At 40.3% G+C, this 12,292-nt stretch overlaps 1 protein-coding gene across 1 annotated transcript in view; it reads left to right on the forward strand.

Moving 5' to 3' along the window:
• The window catches only part of LOC140993902 (CUB and sushi domain-containing protein 3-like), a 348,249-nt gene extending 336,398 nt beyond the window's left edge, over positions 1-11,851 (forward strand). The window contains exons 64-72 of the mRNA XM_073463463.1: positions 1,125-1,198; positions 2,664-2,775; positions 2,872-3,051; positions 5,262-5,321; positions 6,679-6,837; positions 8,004-8,140; positions 9,165-9,252; positions 9,632-9,767; positions 11,043-11,851. Coding sequence (XP_073319564.1) covers positions 1,125-1,198; positions 2,664-2,775; positions 2,872-3,051; positions 5,262-5,321; positions 6,679-6,837; positions 8,004-8,140; positions 9,165-9,252; positions 9,632-9,767; positions 11,043-11,202 — 1,106 coding nt within the window. The 3' untranslated portion in view covers positions 11,203-11,851. The remainder of the gene's footprint in view (positions 1-1,124; positions 1,199-2,663; positions 2,776-2,871; positions 3,052-5,261; positions 5,322-6,678; positions 6,838-8,003; positions 8,141-9,164; positions 9,253-9,631; positions 9,768-11,042) is intronic.
• Positions 11,852-12,292: the final 441 nt, after the last annotated feature.

Here is a 12,292-nt window from a genome sequence, read left to right on the forward strand (position 1 = left end):
CTTCAAACAGGCCGCTGCTGTCCGGGGATTAAGAAGAAATTGAGAAGGGATATTCAGCACACATTACAAATGGTCCCACTGGGTCAATTCAGCACCACATGTGATGTTTAGAGCACCACTTCACACGTCTGATTCCGAGCAGGTGCTTAAACATCAAGTGTGGTGGTGAATTGTAATAAATGAGAGCTTTTGTAATGCGAACAGACACTTGACTCTGTGTTCCTTCACAGCACCAGATAAGGCATGCATGCGGCGCTTTACAGCTGCCATAAAGTGGAAAGTTCCCTGTGAAATAGACGATCTAAAAATAGGAGGCTGGCTCTGAAGTGTTACTTGATTGATGTAAAGACTTAATCTATAGCTGCTGAAAAAGGAGAAGTCACGGTGAAAAAGTACGAAGGGGAATCTTTTGGTTCTGTATCATGATTTTTGAGACTATGAAACATTTACAAGCATCCACACAAACAGAAAGTGACAATCAGTGTTGCTTTATTTATTTTCATGATTGACGTGAGTATTGGGCATTGTATGTGTGTGTGTGTGTGTGTGTGTGTGCGCGCACTTGAGTGATTTATTAGCACGTGATTGCAGCTGTATGTTAGTGTTTGATGTGTATTACAATGTGACTGAAACAGAATGAGTTTTGAGCTGAAGCAGCCTGCTCTTTAAATAAGACAGACGGGGAGGGAGGGGTGGGTGGGCAGAGAGAGAGAGATACAGTGACACGGAAAGATAGAAAGAGAGAGAAAGAAAGCAGTTAGAGAAAGAGAAGGAGAGGGAGAGGGAGAGGGAGGGGGGGCAGTAAGAGAGGTAGAAGGAAGAGAGGGAGAAGTGGAGAGTGAATCTGTCATTTCGGAAGCTGTATTGAATCGAGCTCTGCGTCAGGATGTGCTCTACATGCTGATGTTCCTGCCCCACACACACACACACACTCAAAGCGGGCCCTGCTTCGTTTTCTGGTAAAGCACTACTGCCCCCTGCTGCCCTGCTGGGACACATACCCTGCTGTTACCATGACAACAGAGGAGAGGAGAGTTGAGAGAGGACATATAATGTTACTGCTAATTTATCTTTCTTTTAGATTTTGTGTGTAATTACTTACACGCTCGTGCTGTTTTTTTCAGAACCAACGAAAACCAGCTGTGATAATCCGGGAACGCCACGCTATGGCTCCTTAAACCGGACCTACGGTTTCAAGGTAAAGTATCTGCACTGGCAAACTTAACTCTATAGCTACCTTCCTACCCAAGTAGGTAACCTGTTGGATTGCTGACGCTGCTCCTTTGAGAGGTAAAAAATGCAACTTGACAATCTAACAAGTTACAAAGACAGAGAAAGGAAGGGAAGAAGGAGGGGTGAGACCGGTGAAACTGAAATCTTTGAAAACTGTTGGTGAGAGAAAATAATGCGTTTAGCCACTTTGGGCTTTGGGAAGTTGTGATTTTCCACTATTTTATAACCCAAACAAATGATCAGTCAAGTTTTTTTGCAAAATTACTTGATTATATTTACCAATTCATACCATGTAAGTAGCAAAATCAGTTGATTCTGGTAGATATCACTGGTTTTCCCCCCATTTTGATCTTATTGCAATAATCCTATGGATGTAAAAGAGTTCTTGGTTGCTCTGATCATTCCCCCTGCCCTCTTCTTCTTCTCCTTCATTTTAAAAGAGAGGGCTAAAGTCCTTGCTCTGTGTAAATATGCATTCTAAAGTTCAGCTGAAGCTAATATGAGATCTCAGCTCTCAGAGTTGGTCAAATCAAATGGACATCTTTGCCCAGTGTGTAGGTTTATTTCCGGTGCTGTGTCCAGGCAACAAACCTACATGCAACTACAGTAGCAGGAATTAATCCCCCACTGAGGCTCCACTAGGACACAATGTCCAAGGGAACAAAATGACTGTAATGTTGGAAGATTACCAGTCGCATTCAGCTGAAGATAGAAGACAGAGAAGGTTACAGCAAACCATTACTGTTTTAACTTAATCACTGTATGCCATGTGAATTTTGTATCAAGAAAGACATTTGAACATATCCTCCAAACATTAACTGGTTTTGATTTAGATAACCATCATCAGTCAGTATCTACGAGATGAAGTCTCAGTTTTCGCTTTGGTGCTTATGATGTTCTCAGGAAAGATTTTTTATTTAAATGAAAACTACTTTAATGTTGCAACACATGTCTTTGCAGTTGCATAGTCATTGCACAGTAACCATTAGAGATGCAGTATGTGGATTTTTTTGAGCCAATATCAATAAACAAAATGTTCATGCTCGACACCAATAACATGACTAGTAATTTCCCATTTTATATTTTAAAAAGAAGTTCCTAACCTGTAGTTTATACACACCTGAGGGTTTAAACGATGTAGTGAGCAAAATTACATTGTTCTCTCAGAACCCTTGTAGAACATGTACGGCAAATTGCAGTTGTCTTTTACCAAGGCCAACTCATCAAATTCTCTAACAGACATATTATGTAATTTGAGATTATTGGTATTTGTCAGAGCTTCACTTACTCATCTTTTATAACAACTGCCCCCGCTAATAAATCGATGTAACATTCCTTTACAATAAAGGTATTCAGAAAATGTTTAAACTCGTTTCGTGTTTGTTTGTGTGTGTCTCATTCTCTCTCTCTGTCTCTCTGTCTCTCCACAGGTGGGGAGTGTGGTGTCATTTCAGTGCCAGCCAGGTCATTTGATTCAGGGCTCTTCCTCCAGAACCTGCCAGCCTGATCTGACGTGGAGCGGAACGCAGCCTGAGTGCATACGTAGGAAACACTCGTCCTATCGCCTCGTTAACATAAACGCCCATACATGCTCTGTCTGACAGACTCTAAGTCCATTGTCCCTTCTCCACCCTCCAGCACATGCATGTAAGCAGCCAGAGAGCCCACTTCATGTGGACGTGGTGGGGATGGATCTGCCTGGTTTTGGCTACACCTTGGTGTACAGCTGTCAGCATGGCTTCTTCCTGGCGGGGGGTTCTGAACACAGAGTCTGCAAGAGTGACGGCACTTGGACAGGAAAGATGCCGATATGTCGAGGTAAAAAGAAAATCCCTTTACTGTGTTCGAAATGTTATATTTTTGTATCTATATCTTGAATTTGATTGAAGGTTTGAAATGAAGTATGAGTGAACAAGTAGAAGTGTTGTCTTGCTCAAGGACACTTTGTCAGCACACATACCTGGCCATCTGGAGTAGAATGAGATTTCCTGGTGGGCTGGTCGCTGGTCTGCAGCACTGAAAAAAAAAGATAATACGATATCCCATGGTGTTTCATACTTCATTAGATCGGCCAGGCCAGGTCCTTACAGTGGAGGTTATGAATTCACCACATGTCCTGAGTCAATTCTTCTTTTCCGAAACAACTTTCCTGCATACACGGATCTAACGGTGACTGACTGAGCGTGTCCTCTTTGTTACCAAAATGTGTGTGCAGTGTCATGTTTGTTTACATAAAATCCCAGCCTAAATAAAATAGAAACTAAAATGTATCACGGGTTGTGGATGAGGGATGATGACAGTATGGTATAAATTTCCATACCTTTGTTTTTTATTTCTTGTTTTGTTTTATTCCAGTCCTCTATTGCCTTCTTGTAGGAAGTGTGACCTTCTGACCCTTTACCTGACTTGGTATTACTACACTCACCATTAAGGAGTACTTGAAGGAGTGGTTTGTAAGAAAACGCCAGAATTTTAGTTTAAAACGTAAAAAAAATAAATTAACATTGTCAACAGGGCGTCAAGACACAACAATGTTCACATTAGGTCAAAGACATCTATGTATTGTGTTGCAGAGATGTCTACTAAAGTTAGCATGCTAACCAGCTAGCCCACATAGTTGAAGATGTAAAAGTGGTGAGTTCGGTTGGTTTGTTTTGGTCACAGTTCGCTGAGTAAGGTGCAGCGTCATGCCTCTGGTTTGCCTGCCAGCCCTGTCTTCTTGTCCCCAGAGCCGCTGTAAATCACCTCTGTACTGTATTCCCTGTCTTCAAACTTGGCACTTCTTTGTCTCAGAGGCTGAGTTCAGTCACACTCTGGCGTCTAGCCACCCTCAATGGGAGGCCACTTGATTTAACTAAGTTGACTGCTCCTGTCATCCAAGGTTGGGTTGTGGGCAGACTTCAATCAGCTAATAGGGCCCTTGCTAACAGCAGCTAGTCACGACAGCCAAAGATAACTACGCCATAGTAGCACGTCCAGTAAAGTCAGCAGGAGTAAGGGGTTATGCTGCCCCCTCCTATAGTTTCGGAGGTACCTTCGAATTCTGTCCATTTTTTTTTTTTTTTTACAAATTACACGTTTAAGCTGCATCAATACTTTCAGAAACATCTCACCATAATGCCTTTGTAGTAGTTGTTCCAGAGCTTTTGGTCGTATCACACAATCTACATCAGCGGATGGAGTTCGCCCAGCTGCAATGCAATTACATGTCAAATTTCCACTTTACTGAGAACTTTAAGGACTTCATGTCCACGTTGGTTTAAAAGTTGAGATTGAAAGCACCACCCTAACCTTGGAAACAGTCGTAGGCAAAACAGTCTCACCACAAAGTCCATTTAGTTGCAGTTCTGCAGCCTTCGCTTGTATCACAGGAACTTCCATCAATAGTAAAAAGTAATAGTACAAATTCCAAGGTGTAGATTCCCCACCATGCACAAGTATTGCCAATTTCTGTATTTTTCTGAACATTAAAATGCTGAGGATGTGAGCCCACCTTTGTGCAAAGAAAAACTGCAAGCGTCAACTTGGTAGAAGTCATTCCAACAAGACTGGCACCCTTTTGCCCTGCAGTTGTCTTTAAATTTGGAGCACTCTCTGATCCAATTTGAGATCCTAGGACAAATAGCCTCTCTCTTGCTTGCCTTTACTTGTTGGCAACAATGGCTGCATCTTGAAGTGATGATAGAAGCTGTTCTGAATGGTCAAATCCAAAGTGTCTCAAGGCCACTTTAAAAAGGATTTTACATGCACCACTGTTATTGGTCACAAACTCAATTTGCATCGCCTCTCTTACAAATAACCACTAAAGAGGTTTATTTTGGGTGGCTCTGTTCAACACAGTTCTCACTCATTATACACACGTGTGACTAATAATGGCCAGCACTGCATTGTAATTTGGTAATAAAGTACACCCGCCCAGAGTGAGCTGCAAAACATTTGAATATCTTTTCATACTGTGACCCTACAGCTCTGCTCTTGTGTGTTAATAGGACAATAATTATCCCCCTCTGTCTGTCTTGTGTCTGTAGCCGGAGAGAAGAAGAAACCTGTGAAGCCAGCAACAGGAACTCCCAGTCCCAAACTTAATGGTCAGTTCTCTCACAGTTGTTTCTATTCCAGACTAGTACAGTCCTGTCACTCCTCGTCTATTATTGATTCTTCTCATCTACTGTATTTTGGTCCGGTTTGGTTTGTTTTCGTCTACTCTAGTTTTATGACTTCTGCTCTGCTCCTTTTCACTCTGCTCTGCTCCGAAGTGTTGTTCTTCTTGTGATCTTGTCGATTTTATTGTACTGTCTTGCTTTCCATCGTAAATAATTTATTTTTCCTCTCTGCACATAGAAAGGTAAATTAACCACTGTGATGTTCTGTTTCTCTGTTCTGCCATTTGTTCAGTTGTCTATTTTTATTTTCAGACCCGCTCTGTTGTGATGAGTCCTATTCTATTAGAAGTTAATAACCCTCAATGACCACAACCATTCTCATAGCATGAAGTGGCCCTTCAAATCTAAGATTCTGCTTTAAGCCAGATGTTATATCTTACTATATGTAATACCAATCAGCCATGTGAAAATCACTTTGATGTTTATTTGATTAAAGTACACCAGAGATTATATGATAATATGTAAGAATTTTAGTTGAAAACATTAAAAACTAAACTAAAATGTTATGTATGAATACCAGTTCTGACATTATGACATTGATGCATTGTGTTGCAAAGATAGCATGCTAACCAGCTAGCCCCAACCGGTCTAAAGATCCTGTGCTAGTGGTATAAACACCAACACTCCCCTATTTCTCTGAACTGAGCTAACTGAGCTAACTAGCTGATGGCAGCAGTTAGTGGTAACTCTAGCAATATGCTGACGCCTATCTGTTTTGAATTCAACAGGTGGTCAATACTTACATATTGCACCTTATCATCTGGTGTTCGTGAAGAGTTGTGACTATTGGTCTACAGTATGAATAAAGTCTAACAGTCAAATGTTAACATCATCTATAAATATACATGACATAATCTGTTCTCTTTTATGTTCTATACTATAGACTGAACCATTGTGATGTCATGCTCACAACAACAGTCACTAGTGGTTAGACAACTGGAGGTTGAATTGCATTATGGAGACTTGTGTATTTCACTAACATTTAAAGATACATAGTTAAACACTGACCTATCTGACGTTCCCGCTGTGCTTATTTGATGTTGATGTTTGTCTCCAACCTAACATAAGTGAAGGTGTTATTATTAATGAGACATGAACGCATCAAGCATTTAAGATGAGTCAGATGTACTCATCATGAACAAAGACAGTTAAATCATATGTGAGCTAGTGCGTGATGGAGGGGTTTTCTACCTGGAGGTTGTTGTGAACAAACATTGTGATTCGGTCAGTTCTGGTCTTTTCTATTCTAATCTGTTCTAATAACTTCTGTTCTTTTCTTTAGTTCCAGATGATGTCTTTGCTCCTAACTACATATGGAAAGGTTCTTATAATTACCGTGGGAGGAAGCAGCCAATGACACTGAGCATCACCAGCTTCAACTCCACAACGGGGAGAGTCAACGTTTCCCTTAGCAACAGCAACATGGACCTGCTCCTCTCAGGCATGTTTTTTTATGGATAATTATAGCTATATGTACTAATTACCTAATCATGTAATAAGTACATATGACAGGACATGTCGTACTGTATGCCATGAATACACTGCAGTACATCATGATGTTGTATTGATCCCTTGGTATTACACTCAATAAACACTGAGCCGTTCTTTTTCAATTATGATTTTTTAATATTTCCATCACAGATATCCATAAAGGTAGCACAGTGCGTTTAATAGATATTCATAAAGAGAACAAACAAACCCTGCTAAGCCCCCCAAAACACCAACTCTTACCATCCATCAAGATTTTTACAATGAATCATTTGTGCTGTTTTCTAATAGTGTCTGGATTTCATTACATTCCTACAGCTACAATCCTTCTTTTTCATGATATTACTGTACATCCCCCTCACACTCTCACGACACGCACACATATTCTCACACAGACCTCCCAGGGTCCTACAACAGCGTGAGCAGGGGGTTAAGACCCTATTAAAACACAAATCCTGTTGAAGCTTGAATTGGTTCCTGGAGTATCAAAGAGCACAAACACCATATCACAAAACCATGCAGCTATCAGACTTTTAACATGCATCTTGTGGCTTAAAGGAGCAGCTTTAGATCAATAACAGCTAAAGCTACACTCACGCAGACACCCAAAGGCCAGAGCCCAGTTGCATAAACACCTGATTGATTTTCTTCTTAAGATTTTTCTTAAAATGTCAAGTTTTCCTTACCTCAGCACTGCGCTTAATGGAGTAGTTCAGCATTTTGGGAAATAGACATATTTTCTCTCTTTGTGAGAGTGAAATGAGAAGACGACCTCAATCTTGGGTCAGTGCATTGCGTACAAAGCTGGAGTCAAGAAATGTTCAATGTAGCTTTTAGAAAGAGAAAAGCCATTAGGAAATAGCTATCCTGGCTGTACTTAAAGCTGTATCTTGTTTGTTTAACATGACCAGAAAAGTAGAATTAAAAGATTTGTGATATTAAGGAGAGTTACAGTAGATATTTGAACTATTTCTTGACTCGACACATGCAGTCAAAGTCCTGCTGTCTCCCAGTTTCTTTTTTAATCTCTGTGATTTCCAATTGTACACGACAGATCTGTATTCTGATGTGTTTTGCTCTGTTATTTTATAAACCTGTTGTTTATTCTGTCCACTGCAGGAGTTTATAAGGCTGCTGAGGCCAGGCTGTTACTGCTGATGTACCAGGTCAACTACGTGAACCAGGGAAACCAGCTCAAAGATTCAGCCATCTCTCCAGCCAAAATCATAGACGACTCTTGGACCATGGATGGATTTGTAAGTCTCACTGGACACGGATCAGTTAGCTTAATTAGATTCAGTTAAGCTTATTAATAAAGAACGGTTTACACAGAATGTCACAGAATGAATGCTTCTCCTTGTAGTTAATCAAAGATACAAGACAAACAGTTTTAGTGCACTAACCTCTTGTTGTAAAGGCATTTTATGACAGTGTTGTTCATTTTAAAAGACACATAGAGGTCAGTCAGAGTGAGACATTTCACTGCTCTGTATTTGGCATAATGTAAAGGCAAAGTTAATAATGCATTTGTAGAGAATACAACCAAGGACTCTAAATGCTGTGGTCATCTGCTCACGAATTAGCTTATTCTTGACATTCATACTCTTCTTGAAGGACCTGCAGAGTGAAAAACATGCTAATAACCTACAGTATAACTGCATTAACACTAACCACAGACCATATCCACATCATCTGGAAATGCATTTGTGACAATTTGTCCAAATCTAATGGTAGCTGTCTGTCAAGTAATCCTACTGTTTAGGGAATTGCAGACCCCAAAAGATATGCTTTTTGAAATATCTCACAGTTACTTTATTCTATCATTCCAGGTTTTTATGATCAGTTTGTCCCCAATAACTTCACATCCTTGTTTTCTGTTTTTTGCTTTAATAAGTGCTTTTTTAAAGATGCAAATGTGTTTTGGTCCTTGGAGACCCCAGTCGAAAGCAGCCTTTTCCACCTGTTTAATAGCTAGAAAAGTTCATATAGAGTTCATGTTTGCTTTGGGTCCTAATTCAGTGCATCACACACTATCTGTCAGTAATATTAAGGAGACAGACACAGATGCATTAGATGTAGATTAACGAGTGTTGTTCAAATGACTGTGGGTTTATTTCAATTATTTTCTATTCTATGTTGGCAGCAGGTAGCGATTATTCTGGTGATACACTGTTGGATGCCATGTTGACACAAACACAAAATATAGCCAAGCTTTTCCCTTCTTCTATTATTATGTTTCTCATGTTTTCTTCCTTTTCTTTGTCCTCGTTTCCTCTTCAGGTATCAGCAGAGCCTGATGGCTCTAGCTACGTATTCCAGGGTTTCATTCAGGGAAAAGACTACGGACAGTTTGGACTGCAGAGACTGGGTAATTCTCTCTTTGGCTTCGCCTTACTTTTGTAAATCAGTCTGGATTATAAATGATAATTAGATAATTCTGATGATCTGCTTTCAAGATCCCCACTAATGGAGAAAGCTATCAGGGAGCTTCTCTTTGCTGGCAGCAGTGACCTTACTGCTCATGCTGAGTCAGCCTTGCAGTGGATATTACCAGCACCCCTGCTACAGATATCACACATACTGTACAGTACTGCTACGAATACCAATATAAAGTAGAGCTAATGCAGAACCACTTTATTTCAAAAACTGAAAAAAGTTTCTTTCGATAACAACGTTGCAGTTTTGATCATATTAAAGCACTAACTCTCTTTATTATGTCGACAATAACAATGGGATTCCTCGTTCAGGTCTGAATATGTCAGAGAGTCAGAACTCGCCGCCTCCTCAGCTTGGTACCAACAGCAGTTCTGTGGCTATCGCTATTCTGGTGCCTTTCTTCGCTCTAATATTCACTGGCTTTGGCTTCTATCTCTACAAACAAAGGTATGTACTGTACTAGAAAAAACCTAAATGCATCCATTTTAAGAAGGGTTGTACGGAATGTTTCACATTTCGAAGATGGCATTGAGCTTTTCAAATGAAGCTTTTAATGTCTGTCATCATATTTCATGACATCATCACCCTAAAACATGTTTAAATCCTCAATTCACTTTTTTTTTCTATTGTGGTTATATAAATGTAATGTGTGGTGCTATTACATTGCTGCTAGACCACCACCATTAATACAGGTGCGTGCCTCCATTTGTGTGCGGCAAGCAGGAGAGCAAACACTCTTTTGACTAGCCTGCTTTGGAACAAATGTGGATTGAAGACAAATATTTTTTTTTTGATAAAAACATGTTGTGAATTTTGGATTTGATTACATCTATCACAATACATTTTGACTCACTTAAGTCACTGGACACATTTGGATCCCACGAGTCAGAAACAATCCTACGCACCTCCACTGGAATAAAGATATTGTGTTAAAATGTTACTTAAAAGTAAAAGTCACCCATATGAGTAGTACTAGAGTAAAAGTCTATATATGTAGACTTTGTACAATGGGAAATTGTACTTAAATACTGTAAATTCACTTGGTTTTATTCCATCACTGAATTTAAGTGTAGCCTAACGTTTATCTGCAACTGTACAGAAATAACAGTTTTTAGCAGAATGAGTCGACAGGCGGAAAGAGGCTTCAAAACTCTTCGGTGCAGCTCTACATTTAAGTGTTAGCTTTCAGCTGAAGACAATAATACATTCCAGTCACTTCATTGCCACTTCACCTCTGATTTTCAATATTGTCATACAAAACATAGAGAGGCATTGTTAACATTTAAAGATTCATCGTCTGATTGATGGAAACAGTACCTGCCTCAGTAGAGACACTCAACTCATTGTCTATTGAAAATTGAGCCGCAAAACTCTTCTGTTTAGGAAGTGTTAAATTGGATTTCTCAGAGATATGATTTAAGCACAACTGACTGGTGTTTGCATTGTTAACAGATGCAAATAACTTCTGTTCTGCTGTTAATATCTCCCCCCTAAAAAGAAAAAGCTTGCAGAGGGAATTAGTTTTGGATGGGCTGATTAGAATCTCACTAGGCTCCCTAAAAAGCACAACGCTCTGTTTAATCCTTCTTAAAGCTTGTTTACTATGCCTCTACTCCCAAGACTGATTTCACTATTGTTCACTGGCTCCCCAATTAAGTTAATGTTACTAGATAATAATAATTATATCACTCTAATGGTGTATTTATACTTTCTTTTTCACAGAACCACACCAAAAACACAGTACACAGGCTGCTCAGTCCATGAAAACAACAACGGCCAGGCTGCCTTTGAGAACCCCATGTACAACACCAACGCCAAGGCTGTGGAGGGGAAGGCTGTTAGATTCGATCCCAATCTAAATACTGTCTGCACCATGGTCTGAGGATTGATTATCCTCACTTGAACTTAATGACTCAGATATCCAATGGGACCACAATTGGTACGAGGCTGTGGAGAGGGAAGCCGTACGCTTCGACTCAAACCTCAACGTCGTCAGCAACATGGTCTTATTCATTGATTCAAAGGACCTTCAGTCCCGGTTCAGAAACCTAATCTCCCCCAGCGGTGGAAACCAAAACCCAGGGTTTGGTTCCTCTCACTGATCCACAAATGAAATTTACACAAACACAAAATGTCGGATGCAACTCGGCCGGTTGTAAATGTGATATTTAGTGAAAGAAAAAGGAGGTGACCCGAGAACTACACCGGCTATTATTCGTCTCTAACCCCAAGACTCAGCTGGCCGTGGATAGTTTATAATTTGATTCTAAACCAGAAGCAGCCGTTATATCCAACCTCTTATTTAACTCCACTCACCGTCTCTAGTACCAGTAGTAACAATTAAGCCATGACCTGCTTGTCTGATTCCATGACATGTCACCACAACCCAACGTCGAATTTTGTATTTCACACAGAGCATTGGAGAGAAGGACCCACTCTCAGCTCTGTGACTTGGAGAGAGAGAGAGTGAGCACATTATCAGTGCTCTGGCCATGGAGATGAACTGCACTACAAAAATGGGTTGATTTCATTTGTACCATGTTGTCTCCAACTGTACTGAACAAATCCTCACAGTGAGGAAGCAAAATGGCCACAGATGGGAACGTGTGGCATGAAGAGGATGTCACAAAAAGACACTGTGAGGTAAAGAAACCTGTTTCTAAGTATCTGGGTTCAAATCTGACAGTAGAAGACACTGTCACCAGCAGACCGACTGACTAGTCGTGAATGGGAGCCTATTTCTACAAACGACCTCGGAATACAAGACAGGACAACCTCGTCTCTCCACGACAAGCAGAGGCTGGTGTTACTAGTCTCTTGTCTTTTTCTATTAAAACGGAATCTAAAATGGCTAACGCTAGCAGACAGTAGCAGAAGTTGCTTTTAAAAGAGACCAAACTCTTAAGCAAAGGATGAGGGCAGCCCTGGAGACAGAGCTATAATCCTAACTGAACTGGGATTAGAGCAAAGCA

The sequence above is a fragment of the Pagrus major genome, chromosome 3 (assembly GCF_040436345.1).
Source record: "Pagrus major chromosome 3, Pma_NU_1.0".
NCBI lineage: Eukaryota > Metazoa > Chordata > Actinopteri > Spariformes > Sparidae > Pagrus > Pagrus major.